The 22,072-nt window shown below is 39.5% G+C and overlaps 1 protein-coding gene across 4 annotated transcripts; it reads right to left on the bottom strand.

Moving 5' to 3' along the window:
* Nucleotides 1–1,043: 1,043 nt before the first annotated feature.
* ZNF527 (zinc finger protein 527) lies at nt 1,044–16,495 on the bottom strand. 4 transcript variants are annotated; one of them, XM_027078936.1, is made up of 6 exons: nt 16,367–16,495; nt 14,578–14,699; nt 13,482–13,556; nt 12,013–12,139; nt 11,286–11,381; nt 1,044–3,246 (listed from the first exon to the last, which is right to left on the bottom strand). In XM_027078936.1, exons 3-6 carry the CDS (start codon nt 13,512–13,514, stop codon nt 1,673–1,675), a joined length of 1,830 nt encoding a protein of 609 aa, XP_026934737.1. In that variant the 5' UTR covers nt 13,515–13,556; nt 14,578–14,699; nt 16,367–16,495; the 3' UTR covers nt 1,044–1,672. The 4 variants fall into 4 exon arrangements, with proteins under 4 accessions (XP_026934737.1, XP_026934739.1, XP_026934738.1 ...); XM_027078938.1 differs by having other exon boundaries at nt 12,023–12,139; XM_027078937.1 differs by lacking the exon at nt 14,578–14,699.
* Nucleotides 16,496–22,072: the final 5,577 nt, after the last annotated feature.

Genomic DNA, 22,072 nt, shown 5'->3' with positions numbered 1-22,072 from the left:
GTTTTAAAACCATTATATTTGTTTCTGCTCAAGGTTTGAAGTATTCAATTATACTAGGTCTGTAATTTAAGTTGTTCAAAGGGAATTTGTCTTAATATTTAAGAAAAATAATTTTCAGATTTTTATTAGATATAAGTATAAATTGACTATTAAAGAAATTATATTAGTAGTCATTGTTTTGCTCCACGCACATATATACACATGTAAATCCTTCACTTTTTCATAATTCATTTGTCCTGATCTGTTTTTATAGATGCTCTCCAGACAATGCCCAAGATTATAACTGGTTCTAACTGTTCAAAGTGGCAACGTCTCCATATTAAAGTTTACCTTCGTATATACACTCAGATAAAACAGGAACATACTGCCCCACACCCTCCTGTTCCTCATTACTCTGAATAGTAATGAGTTATACTCTAAAAATTTTAGGCTCCAACTGCTTTACTTTAACCATTAGTTGAAAATGGCTCATTCTTTTTGTCTGCCAGCAATGTCTTGTCTAATATGTCTCGTTCCAAAGAAGTTATCTATAAACTTCTTAAACCAAGTTTACAACCCACCCACAAAAGACCTCATTTACAATTCTATCTTATTCTATCACATGATATGTTTAAACCCACGCTGAAAGTAGAAAATCAAATAATTCCTTTAAGATGAAGAGCCATTCATTAAACTGATGGATCCATTATTCTCTTAGCTGGCCAATCTTTCTTTAAAGGTCTATAGTGAGTCACTGCCACAAATGATTTTAATTCCCTATGAGAAAGCCTGGTAATAAGTTTCACTAAGTGAATTTTTAAAAATTCTTCCTTATTGTGAAACAGACTAATGAATATTAAATTAGTTTTTATCAACAAATAAAATGTAACAATTCTTTCAGCTTTATGAAGGCTGTGTATTTAACTTTCATATACTTGTTATGAGGCTTATCCTCAGGATAAACAATTATGCCATATAAAAGATTAAGGCCTTCTCACATGTGTAGCCAACATGGGGTGTATGAGTCAGGACTCTGATTCCAAGAGGCAAAAACCCAAGTCAAATTAACATAAGCAGAAAAAAGAAAATTTATTGGATCACAAAAATGAAAAAGTAAAAGATGGTGTAAACTTCAGACATGATTGGATCCAGAAGATCAAACATCCTCAGATTTCTGTCTCTGACCTCAGTTTTCCTTTGTGTTAGATTTATCCTGGGAAGGCTTTCTTCATGTGGTGGCAAAAAGGCTGCTGGTGAGTTTTTAACCTTACTAAATCCTTGAAACTTGCAATTCTGGGGTGGGGAAAAAAAAATCTTTTCTTACTACCCATAACAATGACCCCCTAGGACTCTACTGGTCTAGACAGGGCCATCTGTAAATCCCTTATCTATCATGAGGTTGAAGAAAATAATTGGCCTGCCTATGACCAATCTACTGCTCTTCCTGATTAAACAATTTCATCAGAATGATATGCATTGAGGGTGAGATAAGTCTCAAATAGGGTACAGAACAGATCCAAAAGTAACAGACGTCTACTACTCAGGCTATTTCAAATAAGGGATGCTCATGAACTGAAGGCTTCTCCATAGGTACTACGTTCATAGAATTACTAACTGAAGAACTCACTGATATTTATTTAATAAGGACTGAATGGTGACTAAATGTTTTCTTTCTTATACTTGTTATACATAATCAGAGAGCTTCTCTATTATGAATTTTCTGATGTCGTCGAAGAGCTGAAGCACAGCTAAAATTGTTCCCACATTCATTGCAGTTATAGGGTTTTTCTCCAGCATGAATTCTCTGGTGTAGCCTAAGGGACAAGATCTGATGGAAAGCCTTCCCACATTCATTACATTCATAAGGTTTCTCTCCAGTATGAATTCTCTGATGTTGATTAAGGTATGAGCCACAACTGAAGGCCTTCCCACATTTGTTACATTCATAGGGTTTCTCTCCTGCATGACTTCTCTTATGATGAATTAGAACTAAAGCATCACTGAAGGCTTTCCCACATTTACTGCATTCAAAAGGTCTCTCTCCAGTATGAATTCTATGATGTCGATTAAGTTGTGAGTCAGTCCTAAAAAACTTCCCACATTTGATGCACTCATAGGGCTTTTCACCAGTGTGAATTCTCTGATGTTGATTAAGGTGTGAGCGATAGCCAAAGGTCTTTCCACATTCATTACATTTAAAGGGTTTCTCTCCTGTGTGAATTCTTTGATGCAGAGTAAGGGCTATGCGTCTGCTGAAGGCTTTTCCACATTGATTACATTCATAGGGTTTCTCTCCAGTGTGAATTCTCTGATGTTGATTAAGGTGTGCACTCTGTCTGAAGGCTTTGTTACATTCCTTACATTCATATGGTTTCTCTCCTGTGTGAATTCTCTGATGTTCCACAAGGAAGGCATAACGGCTAAAGGCCTTCCCACATTCATTGCATGCAAAGGGTTTCTCTCCAGTGTGAATTCTCTGATGTTGAGCAAGGTGTGCACTCTGTCTGAAAGCTTTGTTACATTCCTTACATTCATATGGTTTCTCCCCAGTATGAGCTCTCTGATGCTCACTGAGAAAGAAGTCATGGCTAAAGGCTTTTCCACAGTCATTGCATGCATATGGTTTCTCTCTACTGTGAATTCTCTGAGGTTGAGTAAAGAATGAATAACAGCTAAAGGCAGCACCACATTCAACGTATCCATGGGATAATTTTCCAAGATGAGTTGTGTGATGTTGAGTAAGTAATGAGTGGAAACTTAAGAGATCTGAAAAATCATTACTTTCGTAATGTTTCTCCCCAGGAGGAATTTCTGCATCTTTACTAAGGTATGTATTCTGGTTGAATTCTTCACATTCATTACCTATCAAAGATTCCTTCTCAGCATGTAGTCCTTTATGTTCAGTTAGAACTGAATTTGGGGGGAACATTTTATCATAAATATCAAATTTATGTACTTGTTCTACTGTGGGAACTCTCTGTTGTGTTAAAAGTACTGAGTTCAAGAGAACATTTATCTCAGAATTATTATATTCATTGTCTCTTTTCATGGCAGAGATTTCCTTAAGAGTTGTCACTTGCCTGAAATGACTCTCCTGATTTCCCTGATGCTGCTCAAATTCACCCTTATATTTCCAGGCTTCTCTGAAACTGGAGGATTCAAGGCCATAACTTGTAAGTCTTTCCATTATCATCCCCTGGGATATTTCCTCTTCATCAATGTACCATTTTGGAGATAATGCCTTGATTTCATACAAAGAGTCCCATTCTGAAAAATATCAAGAAAGCAAATGTCTCCTTTTTACCCTTTCAAGGAGAAAGAAAACTGTTATAGAAGAAATTAAAGAATTTACTTGGAGGAAAGAGGGGAGAAAGTCATGGTTCTGACTTTTTTTTATCAATTTACATTCCTGTTAGCAACATGAAATATGTCTTCGAACGCATTCACACTGGTTAACATCATTCTAAAAATATTTGCCCTTACAAGTAAAGAGTACCTCATTATTGTTTTAATTTGCAATTCTATGATTATAAAATTGAGCATTTTCATATATATTTATGTACCTTTTATATATTTTGTGGTTTCATCTTTGGTGAATTCCTTATTCAGGTACTTTGCATATATTTTAATTACACTGGCATTTCTTTTAAGTGGTTTATAGAAGTCATTATAAATTTAAGACATTAAGGCTTTTGAGCATTTTTCTCCCTCAAATCACATGTCATCTTCATTGATAATTTTATTGTCACGTCATCTTGATTTATAATGCTTCTGATAAAATTTTTAAAAAATTTGTATGAACTCAAATCTTCCAATTTTTTCATTATAGAGCCTGGTCTTTATGTCATTTTAAGAAAGACTTTCCAAAACCCAATATTATACAAATATTATCCATAACTTTTAAGAAAATCTTTTTACACCACTAATTTGAAAAACTACCTTTACCTAATACTAAATTCTCATATATACATGGGTGTATTTTTGTACATTCTTCACTATTCCACTGATCTATTTCACTGTTCTTATATCAGACCAATCTCATGGATAACAGGCAAAATTCTTAAATATTAAAAATTGAATCAAGCAGTATATTAAATAAATAATACACATGATGAAGTATGCAATTCAGAAATACAAAAATTGTTCATCAATAGGAAATCCTTTACTATATTATTATATTATTATCTATACTTTCCTATATTTTTAACTTCATCAGTAAAAAAAGAAAAAAATATTTCCAGAAATAAAAACTTGACTCTCCATCCTGATAGAGAACATATCTACCAGGAAAAAGTGACCCAAAATGGTCAAGGCTAAAACATGTTCTGATAAAATGACTTTAAAATGAAAGGTTAGGCCCGTGAGCCATGGCTGCTGAGCCTGTGCGTCCGGAGCCCATGCTCTGCAACGGGAGAGGCCACAACAGTGAGAGGCCTGCGTACCGCAAAAAACAAAACAAACAAAAAATTGTGAGAGCTAAATCTGTTTTTATACAGTGAGAAACATGATGTTCCAGATGTATAGAACACCTGGATAAAATAAGAAAGCTACACATTTATGCTGGTCGTTTCAGGGAGTGGGAAAGAATGGCAAGTGGTAAAATATTATCTTTTCCTTTAATCTTTTTAAATTTCACTTGTTACAAAGAATTTGAATTACAATTGTACTTTAAAAAAGTAACAATGGAAATTTAAAAGAAAAAAAATATTGTGTGTTTAATTACATTTCATAGAATTATTATCCCTGAATCATAATTCTGTTAGTACACCAGTATAGAGATTATTGCTTAATATTTAGGTGAGAACCATTTCCTTTTGTTTTTGAGAATAATTCTGTAAAATCATTTCCAGTAATGGCACTCTTCCACAAATCAAAGGTTTAACAAGGGAGATGCAAGCAGAATAATCACGAAAACACAAAGCAATACAACAGTAACAAAAAATTTCTAACTTCCAATAACAGCTCAATTTAGAAGAGGGTTTATGTCTTCAGAACAAAAGCATTCCTCCTTGACTTTCTAACCAGTCAAAATCTGTGTATTCTACAGAAAATCTGTGATGTTATTCCCATAAAACTACCCTTTACTGCTTCTGACTCCATTAGATTTCCTAAGCACTAGTGTTTAATGTACAGGTTTGAAACAAAATCCTAATGTGATTTATTTATAATGTGTGTGTTCTTTCTCTTATCCTAGTGTCTAAAGTCTTCTCCATGCCTGGACCCCGAATAATATACCTTTACATGCTAAGTGATATCTGGAGAGTGGGAGAGGTTTAATAAATACCCTAACCCTAAAGCGTACGCTAACCCTAACCCATACCCTAACTGATACCCTAACCGTAACCCGTACCCTAACCATAAACCATACCCTAACCCGTACCCTAACCCTAACCCTAACCCATAGACATACCCTAACCTGTACCCATCTAGGAGATCAGAACAAAATATAAAGACACTTATACATAAAGGGAAAATATCAAGCTGGCATCAGACTTCTTTGTAATAACATTTAACACCAATACTATGCTATAAGCAACTTAAGGAAAGAATGGCCAATTATGAACAAGGTAGAGCTTAGGGGGACATTGTTTGCATGAACTCTTTTTGAGGAAACTGCTAGAGAGCAGATTTCAGCCAATCCAGAGATGTCCAGAGAAATTTCAGCAAAATGACCTAGTGGAAAACACTAAATATATATAACTACAGAATTAAGACAAAAGGAAAGGTTGGGATAAATGTGACACAAGAGCATGTAAATATAATATGCCTGGACAATGTAAAAAGCATACAAGTAACAAAATTTGGGAAAACAAGGTGGGGAGTATAATAAGGCTACTTATTGACACATCTGTAACAGGTAAAAAAAATCAAAGGCTAGTTTTTAAAGCTGACCAATCAAGTAATAGAAGGAGTAAATACTGTCTAAAGAAACAGAGCACTATAACCGTGAAGGCTCTAGAACAAAATAAGAATCTTCCTAATTATTATAAAAACTATAGTATTACACGACCAAAAAAAAGCCTAGGAAAACAGACAAGCTAAAGTCTTTTTTAAAAACTGTAAAAATCAGAAAATATAACACAAAACAATGTACAGAATTAAGCCCAAACATATTAAAAACATGGTTGGACTTTCACCTATTAAATTGAAATGATATCCAGACTGGTTCACAAAGCAAAACTCAATTCTATACTACATATAAAGCTCACGTTTAAAACAAGGTGATTTTACAAAGTTGAAAATAAACAGATGATAAAAGCCCTAAAGAAAGCATAAAAAGGCAAGAAACAGATTCTCCCCAAGGGCCTTCAGAAGGAAGGCAGGCTGCCAACATCTTGATTTTTAGCCCTGTAAGACCCATTTTGAACTTCTGACCTGGATCCAGAGCTGTATGATAATATTTTTGTGTTGTTTTCAGCCACTAAATTTGTGGTAATTTGTTACAGCAGCCATAAGAAACTAATACAAAAAGCAGACAGGTACAACATTTTTGGGGAGGAATTTGGCAATTCCTAAACTACATATGCACTTACTTAGCAATCCTACATCTACAAAACAACCCTGAAAATAAAGCCTCAACAACAGGAACATACATATTTACAAGGTTATTTATGGCAGCATTGTCTGTAATTGTAAACTACTGCAAACAACCTAAATGTTCACACATTATAGATTCAATAAATTACCATAACATCCACAGAATGGAGTATTCTGCAGCTGTCAGAAAAATGAGGAAGCTCTCCAAGAACTCATATGGAGTGATTTCCTGTACAGCTGACCCCCGAAAAATGCAGGGGCTATGGGTATAAGTTTACAGTCAGCCCTCCGAATCTGCAGTTCAGCATCCATGGATTCAACCTACCTCGGATCGTGTAGTAAGTATTTATTGAAAAAATTCGCATGTAAGTGGACCCTCTCAGTTCAAACCATGTCGTTATAGCTAAGTGAAAAGAGCAAATGCAAATCTACAGGTATATCTGCTCATTTGTGCAAAAGAAACATAAAAAGGACAAACCTGAAAATAAAGACTGGTGATCTACAAGGGGTGGGTAAGAAAGGGGCAGGAAGAAGTAGGGAACAGAAACAAGACAGTAAGGATGAGGAGGGAGTGACACTTTTCTGAGGATACATTCTTGTAAAGGTCTGATTCTTAGGAGCATAGTAATGTTTCAGATACAAAAAAAAAAAAAAAGTAAAATCAACCAGGATGTAGTAGGAATCAACAGAAACAAATGAACCTAGAAGAACTAACCTAAGTAACTCTGGAAAATAGTTTTTGACTGAATACTTAAGACTAAAAAAGTACATTTGTACCTAAATACAAATAATGTAATCTACTTAGTAAATTTATTTCTCACAGAGGAATAGGTTAGAAATTCTGAAACTACTTTGTGTGTACACTTAAATGGAGGAAATAGTTAAATACATTGCTTCTCACTGTCAGAAGAAGAAATTACAAATAAGTAAAGGAGAAAGGCTATGATAAACCCTGTGGAGGGTAGGACTAAAATCAAGGTATCAATATAAACCAATAATTTAATGTATTAAAAAAAATAAAGACGGAAATAAATATAAAAGTGTGTGTCTGGGCTTCCCTGGTGGCGCAGTGGTTGAGAGTCCGCCTGCCGATGCAGGGGACACAGGTTCGTGCCCCGGTCGGGGAGGATCCCACATGCCGCGGAGGATCCCACATGCCGCGGAGGATCCCACATGCCGCGGAGCGGCTGGGCCCGTGAGCCATGGCCACTGAGCCTGCGCGTCCGGCGCCTGTGCTCCGCAACGGGAGAGGCCACAACAGTGAGAGGCCCGCGTACCGCAAAAAAAAAAAAAAAAAAAAATGTGTGTCTGTCTAAAAGTGTGTATTGGTATACATACATATATTTTCCAGCTCAGTCTGCTGTGAGGGCCTAGAAGAAATCACTTCCAGTAGCAATAAGTACACCTAGTACCCAGACCTTGGTTTCTAAACATCATTTCCCAATAAAAGGAACCAGGGCTCCTTAGAGAAGTGGTTGATTCAAGGCTGGGGAAAGGAAAACAAGATGAACCTGGAACACCTGGAACCATGAAGTGGGGCATGTTAAAAGGTCATAGGAGGGGACTTCCCTGGTGGCACAGTGGTTGAGAATCCGCCTGCCAATGCAGGGCACACGGGTTCGAGCCCTGGTCCGGGAAGATCCCACATGCCACGGAGCAACTAAGCCCGTGTGCCACAGCTGCTGAGCCTGCGCTCTAGAGCCCACGAGCCACAACTACTGAAGCCCACATGCCTACAGCCCATACTCCACAACAAGAGAAGCTACCGCAACTAAGCCCGTGCACCAAAACGACACTCGCTGCAACTAGAGAAAAGCCCACACGCAGCAACGAAGACCCAACGCAGCCAAATAAATAAATAAATTTATTTAAAAAAAAAAAAAAAAAAGGTCATAGGAACCAACTTGAAGATCTAAATGGTCAAAGCTGGAACACTTTGAGCAACAAAATAATGATACAGTAGTTTTAACTCATAGGAAAAAAAAACCCCTCATTCCATAAATATGAAGAAATATTTTAATATATAAACAAATGGGAGAGATGAAACAGCTCTTCCAGACAGAACAATCCTAGTTAATATGTATAAATAAAAGAAGGAAATAAAAATGTCAACATTAGGTCAATACCACAACAGTGGTAACTGTTGCAGACAAGATCCAACAGGGCTGTGGATGCTAAAATCAGTGGGCAAAAGTTTCAGAAGAAACTGAATAGTATCAAGTATCTTCCCCAAATATTTATTAATTATAAATAGAAAAATAGTAACTTTACAATGGAGAAACCAGGCAGATACCACCTTCACCAAGTGATGAAAATTAACATCACTGATAATAAGATATATCAATATTATCAATCCTTTGGTATGATGCACTCACTGCGAAGGACACAACATTATTTCTGTGGCACTCTTTTCAAAAATGCACTACCTCAATCTAATCATGAGAAAACGTTAGATAAACCGAAATAGAATGCAAGCAAATGTAATGAGCCATTTGTCTAGAGTGAAGCATATCTGAAGACTCTGGAGAGATTTCTCCAAGAAGGTAAAATCACTAGATAACCTAATGTGTCTGAGTGTCTTAAGAGATTTAAACAATTGATCGGGAGTTAAGAATTGAGTTAGGAATATGTATATAGAAAACTAAGGAAAAAAATAGACAAAACCCCAGATAATTATTAATGCCAAGAAAAAGAAAAAGTACAGAAAAAGTAACCTTGGTATATGCACAGCACAGCGACGACTAGCACTTAATAGCCATAATAATGTAAACACTGAACAGTGGTTCAATAAAAATTAAGATATTGGTATGGGACCTAATCAAACTTACAAGCTTTTGCACAGCAAAGGAAACCATTAAAAAAAACCCAAAAGACAACCCATGCAATGGGAGAAAATGTTTGCAAATGATGCGACAAGGGCTTAATCTCCAAAATATACAAACAGCTCATGCAATTCAACAACAGAAAAACAAACAACTCAATCGAAAAATGGGCAGAAGACCTTAATAGACATTTCTCCAAAGAAGACATACAGATGGCAAGCAGGCCCATGAAAAGATGCTCAACATCACTAATTATTAGAGAAATGCAAATCAAAACTACAGTGAGGTACCACCTCACAACAGTCAGAATGGCCATGATTAAAAAGTCTACAAATAGGGCTTCCCTGGTGGCGCAGTGGTTGAGAGTCCACCTGCCGATGCAGGGGACACGGGTTCGTGCCCCGGTCCGGGAAGATCCCACATGCCGCGGAGCGGCTGGGCCCGTGAGCCATGGCCGCTGGGCCAGCACGTCCGGAGCCTGTGCTCCGCAACGAGAGAGGCCACGACAGTGAGAGGCCCACATAACGCAAAAAAAAAAAAAAAAAAAAAAAAAAAAAAAAAAAAAAAAAAAAAAAAGTCTACAAATAACAAATGCTGGAGAAGGTGTGGAGAAAAGGGAACCCTCCTACACTGCTGGTGGGAATGTAAGTTGGTGCAGCCACTATGGAAAACAGTATGGAGGTTCCTCAGAAAACTAAAAATAGAATTACCATATGATCGAGCAATCCCATTCCTGAGCATATACCTGGGCAAAACTATAATTCAAAAAGATAAATGCACCCTTATATTCATAGAAGCACTATTCACAATAGCCAAGACATGGAAACAACATAAATGTCCATCTACAGATGAAAGGATAAAGAAGATGTGGTACACACACACACACACACACACACAAAATGGAATACTACGCAGCCATAAAAAGAACGAAATAATGTTATTTGCAGCAACATGGATGCAACTAAGAGATTACCATAATAATTCATAAAGAGAAAGACAAATACCATATTATATCACTTATATATGGAATCTAAAAATATGGCACAAATGAACCTACCTACAAAACAGAAACAGACTCATAGACATAGAGAACAGACTTGTGGTTGCCAAGAGGGAGGGGGTGGGGGAGGGAAGAACTGGGAGTGTGGGATTAGCAGATGTAAACTATTACATATAGGATGGATAAACAACGAGGTCCTACTTATAGCACAGGGAACTATATTCAATATCCTGTGATAAACCATAATGGAAAAGAATATTAAAAAAAAGAATGTCCATATGTGTATAACTGAGTCACTTTGCTGTACAGCAGAGATTGGCACAACGTGGTAAATCAACTACACTTCAATTAAAAAAATAAAACTTTAAAAATTACGATATCAGTGAGATAGGAAGACAGAAATTGTGTGTGTGCGCGTGCATGCTCACACACATGTTGGATTCAGGATAAGAAAGTACTAAATTCTTATTTTCTTAATGAAGATATTGGATGAGGACTAAACCTGAAAAAAACAATCAAGAAATAGCAACATAAACATATTTATTAGAGACGTGAAGGAGACACCAAAAGAAGCTGCCAAAGTAAAGAAAGTGGATCCCTCTAGGGAGAGAGAAACTGGGAAGCGGGCAAGAGACCTCCTTTTTTAAAGGAATAAGCCTTATAAAACAACTTGTCTCTTCAACCAATGTGCATGCATAACTTTGATAAAATTAAAACTCTAAAAAGAAATCTAGAAATGTATATAACTCTATCCATAAAGGGGAAAGAACTTAAAAGGAACAAGATTCAGGGTATAGGTAGAAATATTATTGAGAATATAACTTGATAGAAATAGAGAGGAAATGACCCCCTGAAGCCCAGGACAGCCTCCTCAAATGCAGGGCAGTCTTCTTATGACCACTTGTGCTGTCACCTTACAACAGCCCTCCCTGTTCCCCGTCACTCACCTGCATATTGACCATCTGACCTCTCTCTCTCCACCATGCAAGGATCCTTCCCTTGCTCCAATAAGGAGATCATGTTGGGCTTAGAAATGGAAAGTCCTGTTTACAGGAGAAGAAAAATGAGAGCCAGCAAGACAGACAGATAGATAAACAAATCAACTTGCTATTGCTCTTCCAGACTCAGACTCAATCTCTTGGTCATTAGGCAAGAAAGGACATTAGAGGAAGGACCAGAGAATGGAAAGATGCTTGAATGGAGAATGAGACAGACAAAGCTTCTTTCTTAGCAGCAGTTCTCAAAGTACTAGAGCAGAAGAACCATCACCTAGGAACTTATTAGAAATGCAAATTCTCAGGCTGCCCCAACCAGACCTACTGAATCAGAAGCCACAGTGGTTCTCAAATTTTAATGGGTATCAGAACCACTTGGAGGGCTCATTAAAACCCAGACTATTAGGCCTATTCCCAGATTCTGTAGGTCTATAGTGGGACCCCATAATTTGCAATTTAAAAAATTTCCACGCCATACTAATGCTGCTATCCCAAACCATCATTCTAGAGCAAAGGGAACTATACTCATTTATAACTCTATGAAACTACTTTGAATAATTTCCTGGGAACACGAAGTAGAAATCCAGCTAAGCATTTAAGATGCCCTAGATATTCCCAATGGAGGAAGCATAAACACCTCATAGGGAAGATTTGAATTATGGGGGATACATATCCTTACCAAGCCATACCAAGTTCCTGTAGTTCTCCAACATGACATCTCTGTACAAATCCTTCTGAGATGAGTCCAGCCATTCCCACTCCTCTTGGGAAAAATTTAGAGCCACATCCCTGAAGGTCACCAAACCCTGAAATTTTTTAAAAAATGCTGTTTGCCAAGTACTCCCATATGGTCCTAGCATCTTCCTCAGTCTCTCTCAGAAGAATTTAACTCAGTTGATCATCTCCTTGAAATGCTTTCTACTATTGACTCACGGGACCCACACTCTCCTGGTTTTCCTTCTACATCAGTCCTTCTTAGTCTCTTTTGCTGGTTCCTCCTCTTCTTGTCAGCCTCTTATATTGAATGCCTTAAGCTCAGTCCTTGGACCTCTTTCCTATCTACATTCGCCACAATCCTACCCTCAAGATAATCTCATCCTGTCCCATGGCTTTAAATACACTAATGACTCTCAAATTCACATCTCCAGTCCTGAACTCTAGATATATAATCAATACTTTACTTGGATATCCAACAGGTCTCTCGAATTTAATATATCTAGAACTCAATTCTTGACTCTTATCTCATCCCACCCTGTCTTCCCATCTCAGTAAATGGCATGACCATTTACACAATTGCCCAGGTCAAAAATCTTTGTAGTCATTCATGATTTCTTTCTTCCTCTCATACTCCACAACCAATCCCTGATCAAATCCCATATTTTATATCTCCAATATACACCCAGAATCTCACCAGCTCCAATGCCACCACCATGGTCCAGGAAGCTATCACCTCCCACCTGGATTATTGCAGCAGTCTCCTGACTGGCCTCCCTGCTTCCACTGTTACTTCTCTGCTATTTATTTTCCTTTTAAAACATAAATCAAATCACATCACAAATACCCCAATGTTTCTCCTTCACCTTTAGAACAAAAGTCAAAGTTCTGGTCATGACTTTTAAGGGCCTGCATAATTTGGTTCCCAGCTACTGCTCTAATCTCACAGTGCACATTTCTGTCTGAGGATACTGGCTTATTGCTATCCCTGGAACACATCAAACATGCTCCCAACACAGTAACTTTGTACTTGCTATTCCTTCTACTTTTTTAAAGCTCTTCCCAGATCGCCACAAAACTTACTCCCTACTTTCACTCAGGTTTTTCTTTGCTCAACTGTCACTTTCTCAGAAAAACCATCCTTGACCTCCCTATTTGATAATCACACTCCATCCTTTATTTCACTTGCATTCATCTCCAACACAACAAATCGTGATTCATCTAAAGAGGAAAAGTTCTGTTCCATCATACATTTAAGCACAACACTGAGTAAAAATAGCAACTAAATGTTTTGTAGAAGGATTATATGAACAAATAGTGGAGAGAGAGAAGTGAAGAGTGCACTCACTGGGCTACTTGTGACTCTCTCTGAGGTCCCAAAGTCCTGAAAAATGATGTGGAATTTCTGGAAACAAAGTGAAAACATCAACTTACCTGGGACATGGATTTACATAGTCCAACAGCCATTCTTCCTTCCTTCTTCAATTTTCTCTTTTGGAGAACAAAGTCCTGAGAAGGGAGAGTTAAACAAGAAAAAAAAATGGCAGAGCAGCCCTATGTTGCTGATCTGAGACTCACAGAGTTTTTTGGCCCTTTATGGTCGCTAGTTTCTTTACATGGACCAGCCCTACCCTGTTCCAAGATCTGACAAAAAAGGCCAAAGCTGAACTTAACCCCTGAACTCCTGACTGATACTAAGGACACACAGCCTGAACTCAACAAAATCTAAAGTCCATCCTATCACCAATAAGACAATTTATGATCTAGCCCTGGCTGCCCCTTAGACCTCATTTCCCACTCTTCTCCCCCTTATTCACCCTACTCCAGGCATACAGATTTCCTTATAGCTCCTCAAACATTGTCCACACTCCTTTTTCAAGGCTGTGGCCTGGCTTTTCCTTCTGCCTGAACACGGCATATTCCCTCTCTTCATTCTTATCTGTGCTCAATTGTTAACAACATTGGAGGGACCTCCCTATTCTACCTAAAGGGATTCTCCCTCCCAGTTATTATTTTTCCTTATCTTGATTTATTTTTCTTCTTAGCATTTAACATCATTGGACATGATACTTTTTTTTTTTTCCTGTTAACTGTTGTCTTCCCAAACAACAGTATAAGATTTAAGACAGCCAGGATTTGTTGGGTTCACTGGTATATCTCTAGTGCTAGAATAATGCCAGAACCACTGTAAGTGCTAAAAACATATTTGATAAACAAATAAATAAATCTTACTGTGGCTCCTGTAATATAAATAGCAATGTTACACATGTTGTGTATGTCATTATCTTATTTAATCTTCACAAAACTGCAAAGGTAGGTATTATTATCCCCATTTTACCACCAACTGAAATTGAGGTTCAAAAAGCTTAAACAGCTAACTCAAAGTCATAAGAGTCAAACTGCAGTGTGGCTCAAAAACTGGTCCTCTTTCAAGAGACCACAATGTTTGTATGGGAAATATTCAGCATAACCTGAGAAATCAATGCTATATGTTTTTCAGTGAAGCATATTCAGAGGTGGCAGGTGTTACCTCTATTACTCCACAGAAATTCAGCCTGAGGCAAACATTGACAAATTTCAATACCAAACCAACAAGAAACTGCACAGCCTGAAACAAGTTCCTTGTCTTCTCAGAGCCAACATTTCTTCACTCTGAAAACAAAGATAGTTGTGTTTGACTTAGAATTTAAGATATACAATCCCCTAATTCTGGGCTACTCTGCACTAACCAACTCAATCTGTAAGAAAATTATTTCCTTAGTGTAATGCAGCTTGAATTTGTTTATAAAAGCCTTTGCAACCCAAGAGGAGAATCAGTGAAGTCTTCTCAGCACCTGGGAGCTCTAAGTAGCACCTGCATAAAAAAAAAATAGCTTTTAAACTGCTGTTTCAAATCGCTGTGTATCATTTGAATAATACTTTTCAAGTTTGAGATGAACCATCAGTCACTGAAAGGTGCTGTGAAAGACTTGTGCTTTATATAGACCCCCAGACACACACTGACTCTCCATTCCTTTCCTCATTGGCTACGTGACCTTGGGCAAATCAACCCAACTGTCAGAACCTTTCCTCACTGTCAAGATGCTTGAGCCAACTCCTGGCATAGAGAAGTGCCACCCTTATTGCCACTCAGATTTTACACACACAGTTGAAAAGGAAATGAGAGCATTTTTCTTTATTACGTGAAGTCAGAACCAAACACTTAGTTCACTTGGTATGTGAGAAAAAGAGCCATGGATCAGCCTCTCTCAGCACCAAACATGGAAGAGTTTTGACAAGGACAAACCTAAAATCTCAAACTCCATGGCCTAAGGAGAGGAAGACTGGGCTTTCAGGTTGGGCTTTCCTCCCCCAAAGGCAGCCAATATGAGGATGGTTTCACCACAGTGTCTTTAGATTGGGTTCTGTTACTCACAAGGGGACCAAACAAAGAGACCCAGGTTAAGTTCTATGTCCAGAAGGGTCCTAGTCCAAGACCACAGACAATACTCTCCAACACCCTCAGAACTCAGGGCCCCCATTTTTCACCCTCACAGCGTGGGAAAGATCAAGCGAGTTTAGCAATTAAAAGCAAGGCCTCTGGAGCCAAATTGCCTGGGCTTAAGTCCTGATTCTGTCATTTAGTAACTGTGTGAATGTGGGTGAGTAATTTTAATCTTTCTGTGTCTCACAATCACACACTAGGTCTGACATACACATACAAATTCTCACCCAATCACACACATATATGTGGTCACATAATTGCGACTGTAATGTCACATACATACACAGTGGTATTAACACAAAGATAGAGATGACGATACACAGTTACTCCAACAGAGAGACAGTCACACACAATCTCATGCATAGTGACATACCACACAAAGTCACACATCCTGTCACAGTTACACAAAATTATACCTGCAGATATAGATGGTCATGGGCACATAATGACACCTTCTGTCACACACATTCAAACGCAGTTATATCCACAGGGACAAGGGGTCAAACACAGTCACACACACACCCACACAGCGACACACACACACACAAAGTCACACCCGCAATCTCTCACAAACCCATACACAATAACACAGTTACACCTGCGGAGACAGTCACGCACAAACACACATAGACTCGGAGTTTTATACCGGAGACAGACGGTCACAGTCGCACACAATTACATACACGGTGACACACAAGATCACACCCTCTCACACCCGCAGCCTGTCACACAGTCTCCTCGGCGGCGCCCTCCTTGTTCCTACCCCGTTCCCTGCCGGTCCACCCCAAGCCCGGCCCTGCCCTCTGGCTCTCGCGCGTAGCAAGGCCCTACTCACCTCCCAGCCCCGCTGGCTCTGGAAACACGCCCAACGACCCAAGACCGGCGATGTCGCCTCCCAGAATCCCCTGCAGGGGGAAACGGGGCGGGGACTGAGGCGCGCGGGACACCGAGCTCCGCTGGGTAAACTCCAGCTGCAGGAACCTGGCCTAGCGACTCGGCTTTTCCTTCCGACCCCGCGGACCACGAGCCCCAGAACGCTTTGCGCCTCGGCGTCTTTGCGGAAAGAACAACATTTCCCACAGGGCCCCGAGACAAGCCTCGACATCGCGCCTGCGCTACAGGTGACCGCGGCCGCAGGTGCGGGTACACGGAACGCTGTGTGCGACCCTGGGCGATCTTGGGCACTCAAATGACTCTGGGCTAGTGTGTGTGAGGGAGTGGTGAAGCTGTGCACGTCCGTGACTGTTATTGAATGCTCAGGTGGGGCGGTTTGTGTGTGCGACTGTCGCTGCACACTTTTGTGCTTGCTCACTACGGGGCAACGGGTTCCGTCGGTGTAGTGAGCTTCTGTATTTTCAGTCACGCCCATGAGTGTGGGTCGTTGTGTGACAGATTGTGGGTCTGTCACGCCAAGAATGAGAGAGTGATTGTGGGTGTGTGAAGAACTGTGGCTGACTTTGGGCATGACGTTTCTGTAACTGTGTTCTTATCCCAGAGATCGCAGGAGTTTACCCATAATGGGCGGTGTTTCTGGGCTTTTCTTTAGGGTTGAGTACGTGGGAGAAGAGTGTTTGTGTGTCTGTGTGTGTGCCTGTCTCCAGGTCTAACTGTTCTCCCACCCCCACCCAACCCCTCACCTCCGGCCATGGGTGGGGTCAGTGTTATCCTCATTTTTACTATCCCTTCTCTGATTGCCCCATATGTGATGCCAGGCACAGAGGGTAATTATATTCCAGTTGTAGGAAGATGCTCATTTGCACCAAAGCCATTTATAATGTTGTAGCCAACAGCTCTGGGGTTTATTGCTGTTTCTCCTTTTCACTTTAAAACTTTAATTAGGGCCCAGCTTTAAGAAAAACTGTCCACAGTCAGGAGAAGAATGTGAACCCCTGAGTGATGTTAAAGAAAACCAGAGCTGAACAGTAGTTGAGGGGTTTTTGTTTTGTTTTGTTTTTTTAATTCAGGAAATATTGCAATAGGGGGAAAGAGACTTCAGTATAGAACTGGGCTCAATTCCAAATATAGCAAGAACAAGTGGGGATTTATAGGCAAGGAGCAAGTTGGGGTTGGGGGGTGGTCAGTTCATGGGAAATTACAAAGAGGAGACATAAAGGGTAGGGGGGAATTCTCACTATATTGACCAACAGGATTCTTGCTGAGGGCTGGCCAGAGTGATCAGATACCACCTGGGTGGATGAGGAATTTAATTAGATATTGAGACTGATCAGATATCAAGAACTCAAGGTAAACTGACATGACAGAATTCTTGCTAAAAGTGAGTGTTGCAAAGACAAACATTGAAGCCCAAAGGTTGAAGCCTAGTTAAGAAGAGGGTTCAGAGGAGTCTGACTAAAAGTTTGGTCAAGGAGATAGTCTTTGTCAGTGAAGGTTCCAAACAAACCAACATTCTTCCCCAGACCTTGGAAGATCTGGAAGGTGCACCCAAGTCAAGATCTCGGTAAGTGGGGGTGTGTGGAAGCAAAGGGAAGTTCTTGAAATAAGAACACATCCTTGGAGATTCCCTCCAATCCCCTCCCGAGAAAGAGCCCTCTAATAGCTAAAGCCCCAGAGTCTTGGACAAAGGGAGTCTGGCTACTAGGACTAAAGTGATTTGCACTTTACTCTGTGAAACTGTTGTTACATTGCATTGTTACATTCAGAAGAAAGCAAGCAATTATTTTTTAAGGCTCCACAAACATTTAATAGTTGGGTTGCTTTAATGGGAAATTTACCCTTTAGGAATTCTTTGGATGATGGGACTTCCCTGGTGGTCCAGTGGTAAAGAATCCGCCTTCCAATTCAGGGGACGCAGGTTTGATCCCTGGTCAGGGAACTAACACCCCACATGCTGTGGGGCAACTAAGCCTGCCCGCCACAACTGCTGAGCTGGGGTGCCTCAACGAGAGAGCCCACGTGCCTCAAACTACAAAGTCCACATGCTCTGGAGCCCGAGCACCACAACTACAGAGCCCATGTGCCCTGGAACCCATGTGCCACAACTAGAGAGAGAAAATCTGCATGCCACAACTAGAGAGAAGCCCTCATGTCACAAGAGCCCACGCTGCAATGAAAAATCGCACATGCCTCAACGAAGATCCTACATGCCACAACTAAGACCCGACACAGCCAAAAAAAAAAAAAAAAGAATTCTTTGGATGATAATTGTGGTTTGGTGCTTGACAAATGCATCACACAGCTCTTCCCTGGACTTAACTATCACGCAGGTTAGAGATCTTCTTGGATGTTTCATTCTAAAGTGCTAGAAATTTAAGATACTTCCTGACTGGTAAGGTGTACCTTCAGAGAAACTGTATGTATGACTATCTCTTCATCTGTCAGTAATTGATCATAAGAAGACTTTTTGTCCTTTATTTTTCTTGTCTCATACCACCAAGTCCAACACTGGTTTGAGCCCAGTCATCTCCAGTAGAGTACAGCAGTGGTCCTCAAAGTATGTCAACTAAGTGTTTGTACTGCTCAAAGAAATTGTCGTAGGACTCTGTTTATCAGGGTCTAATCAAGAAAGCAGACTATGCTGGGAATTTCAAACAGAAGATTTAATTACAGGAAATTGATTACACAATTTTGAAGGAAGGCCTCAAAGAGCAAAAAGGGGAGAGATTTGTAACTTCAGGAAGCAGCTAAACCCTAGAGCTTGGGGAACAAAGGGGAAGAGATGGGTTTACTAGAACCTAAAAGCTCTGAAGAGGGGTGTCAGGCTGGCTGTTAACTAGGTTTGGTACTGGTGCTGGGAAAGCAGAAAGATTCTACAGGCAAGCTAGAGAGATTCTGCTAGAGATATACTAGATATATCTAGATGCTGCTAGAGAGATACTAAAAAATCTGGAAAATAGGAAGCGGGTTCCTTCTCCCTTTCTGTCTCCCAAAATCCCTTTAATGCCTCCATTGGCAAACTATAACAGGAAGCCAACTAGCAAGGGAGAATAGGAAATGTCTTTGTCAGAGTCCCAGCCCTAGCATCACAGAATAAGAGAAAGACATGCTTGGAGCTGAAACAACAACAGGGAAGTAATCAGCATATGAGCGTTTTAAAATTTGCTGGAAAATAAATTAATATAACTTTCCAAGTTATATTTCTTCCCAGGAACTTTTCTTAACAATGTTTCTACTTCCTTATAAAGGAATCTTAGTAGGTAACAAAAACTGGCTCATATTTAGTAATGGTGTCTTAATAACAAAGCAATACAAATTGTGAAATAGTTTACATCTAGTTTAATATGTAGTTATTTCGATGCACTGATGTTTTTACCTATTTTGTTGTAATTTTTATAATGAATATATATTTCCCCAACTTTACTTATTATCGAATATAAATATTTCATGGTAAACCACTAATTGCCCTCATGATGTCACAGTCCTCAGTATCCTAACAAGTGTGAGAATCATGGTATGTGATTTGTTTTGTAGACTATTACGTATATTAGTTATTGATGTATAATTGACTTTTACATTTGTTTCAGGTACACAATGGAATGATTTGATATTTGTAAGTACTGCAAAGTGATCACTTCAGTAAGTCTAGTTAACATCCATCACCATACATAGTTACAAAAAAATTTTTTTTCTTATGGTAAGAACTTTTAAGATCTACTCTCTTAGCAATTTTCAAATATGCAATACGGTATTATTAACTATAGTTACCATGCTGTACATGTACATCCCCATGATTTATTTTATAACGGATCCCCTTCACCCATTTTGCCCAACCCCCGCACCCTGCCCCTGGCAACCACCAAACTGTACTCTGTATTTATAAGCTCTGTTTTTTCAGTTGTTTCTTATTTGAAGGCAGTAGTTCTTCTTTGTATTGAGAATGAAGTAAAATTGAGAGTGAAGAAACCAAGAACAACTTCTTGTCTTAGTTATTTTAATTGACCATCCGTATTCTTTGCCCTAGAATGTTTTTATATAACCCTGTGGACTGAAGAATAAAGCACGATTTTACCAGGGCTTACTAGACACGGCTTATTGAGATGTTTGGAAAGCATTCATACCCTAACATTAACGCTAGTGAAGAACCTCCCACACCAAAATTTGTGATTGTCAAATCCAGATACATATAAAACCCACTACTAATTTCTAGGGAAGAGAATTTAAATTTAATGGGTAACTTCTAAGAGCCAAGAACTGTGTAATTTCCTTTGTATCAGAAGTGTGACAACTTATGAAAGTTCAGATAGCTGGTTTGGTACAGGGGTCAACCTTATTTACTTCTCAATAGCATACATGTCTGTGATGGTATACCTTGACACATCATTTACTAAGCTTGATCTTCCTTTATCAGAGCAGTGGTCTTTCATATATTTTGTTACATTCCCCTTGAAACAATTTTTAAAAATAATGTACTCCCTTTTACATTTTTAAGTTGACACCTACAATGTTTTCATAAGTTTAAATAATGCAAAGATATAATTTCTAGCATGTTTTCAATAGGCTAGATATCTTCATCATTCATTAAACACACACGAGCAAGCTCTTTTTTTTTTTTTCGGAATGCGGGCCTCTCACTGCTGTGGCCTCTCTCGCTGCGGAGCACAGGCTCCGGACGCGCAGGCTCAGCGGCCACGGCTCACGGGCTCAGCCGCTCCGCGGCACGTGGGATCCTCCCGGACCAGGGCACAAACCCGCGCCCCCTGCATTGGCAGGTGGACTCTCAACCACTGCGCCACCAGGGAAGACCTCTTTTTTAACATTTAGAAATTTTACATGGTACCTTTTACTTGAAATCATTTCCACTCCACTTTCATCACTCAATTTTATCTTAATGTAACAACTGCTTATCCTCAAAAATCTTTTATTAAATCTTGTTTTACTTCTCTGCAACAAAAATGAAATTTTAATTCTTATCCTGTGACCAAAATGCTGTGTCAAAGTTTCCTTAAAGATTTAGTTATTATAATTATTAGTACCCAGTTGATTAAAATAACAAATACCTCTAACATTTTAATAATTATTAACATACAAAGAGTCACACCGGGACTTCCCTAGTGGTCCAGTGGTTAAGACCCCACGCTCCCAAAGCAGGGGGCCCAGGTTCGATCCCTCGTCAGGGAACTAGATCCCACACGCACCTAAGAGCCCGCATGCCACAACTAAAAAAATAAAAAATCCTGCATGCCACAACTAAAAAGATCCCACAAGGGACTTCCCTGGTGGTGCAGTGGTTAAGAATCCGCCTGCCAATGCAGGGGACATGGGTTTGATCCCTGGTCTGGGAAGATCCCACATGCTGCGGGGCAGCTAAGCCCGTGCGCCACAACTACTGAGCCTGCATGCCATAACCACTTAAGTCGGTGCGCCTAGAGCCCTTGCTCCACAACAAGAGAAGCCACTGCAATGAGAGGCCCACGCACCGCAATGGAGAGTAGCCCCCACTCGCCACAACTAGAGAAAGCCCACATGCAGCGACGGAGACCCAATGCAGCCAAAAATAAATAAATAAATTAAAAAAAAAAAAAAAGATCCCACATGGCAACAAAAATCTCACACTCAGCAACGAAAATCCTGCATGCTGCAACTA

The sequence above is a fragment of the Aethalodelphis obliquidens genome, unplaced genomic scaffold, assembly GCF_003676395.1.
Source record: "Aethalodelphis obliquidens isolate GAN/ISIS:26980383/991018 unplaced genomic scaffold, ASM367639v1 scaffold43, whole genome shotgun sequence".
NCBI classification, from domain to species: domain Eukaryota; kingdom Metazoa; phylum Chordata; class Mammalia; order Artiodactyla; family Delphinidae; genus Aethalodelphis; species Aethalodelphis obliquidens.
Note: the sequence above shows the minus strand (reverse complement) of the source record. Positions and strands in the feature narration are given on the sequence as shown.

Bases quoted from the DNA above. Each gene is read 5' to 3' on its own strand.
- ZNF527 (XM_027078936.1), bottom strand. From the start codon at position 13,514: ATGGCTGTTGGACTATGTAAATCCATGTCCCAG. The intron at 12,140-13,481 runs GTAAGTTGATGT...AAAAAATTTCAG, and splicing joins TATGTAAATCCATGTCCCAG to GGTTTGGTGACCTTCAGGGA. The intron at 3,247-11,285 runs GTGAGTGACGGG...GATATTTTTCAG, and splicing joins GTCAGATGGTCAATATGCAG to AATGGGACTCTTTGTATGAA.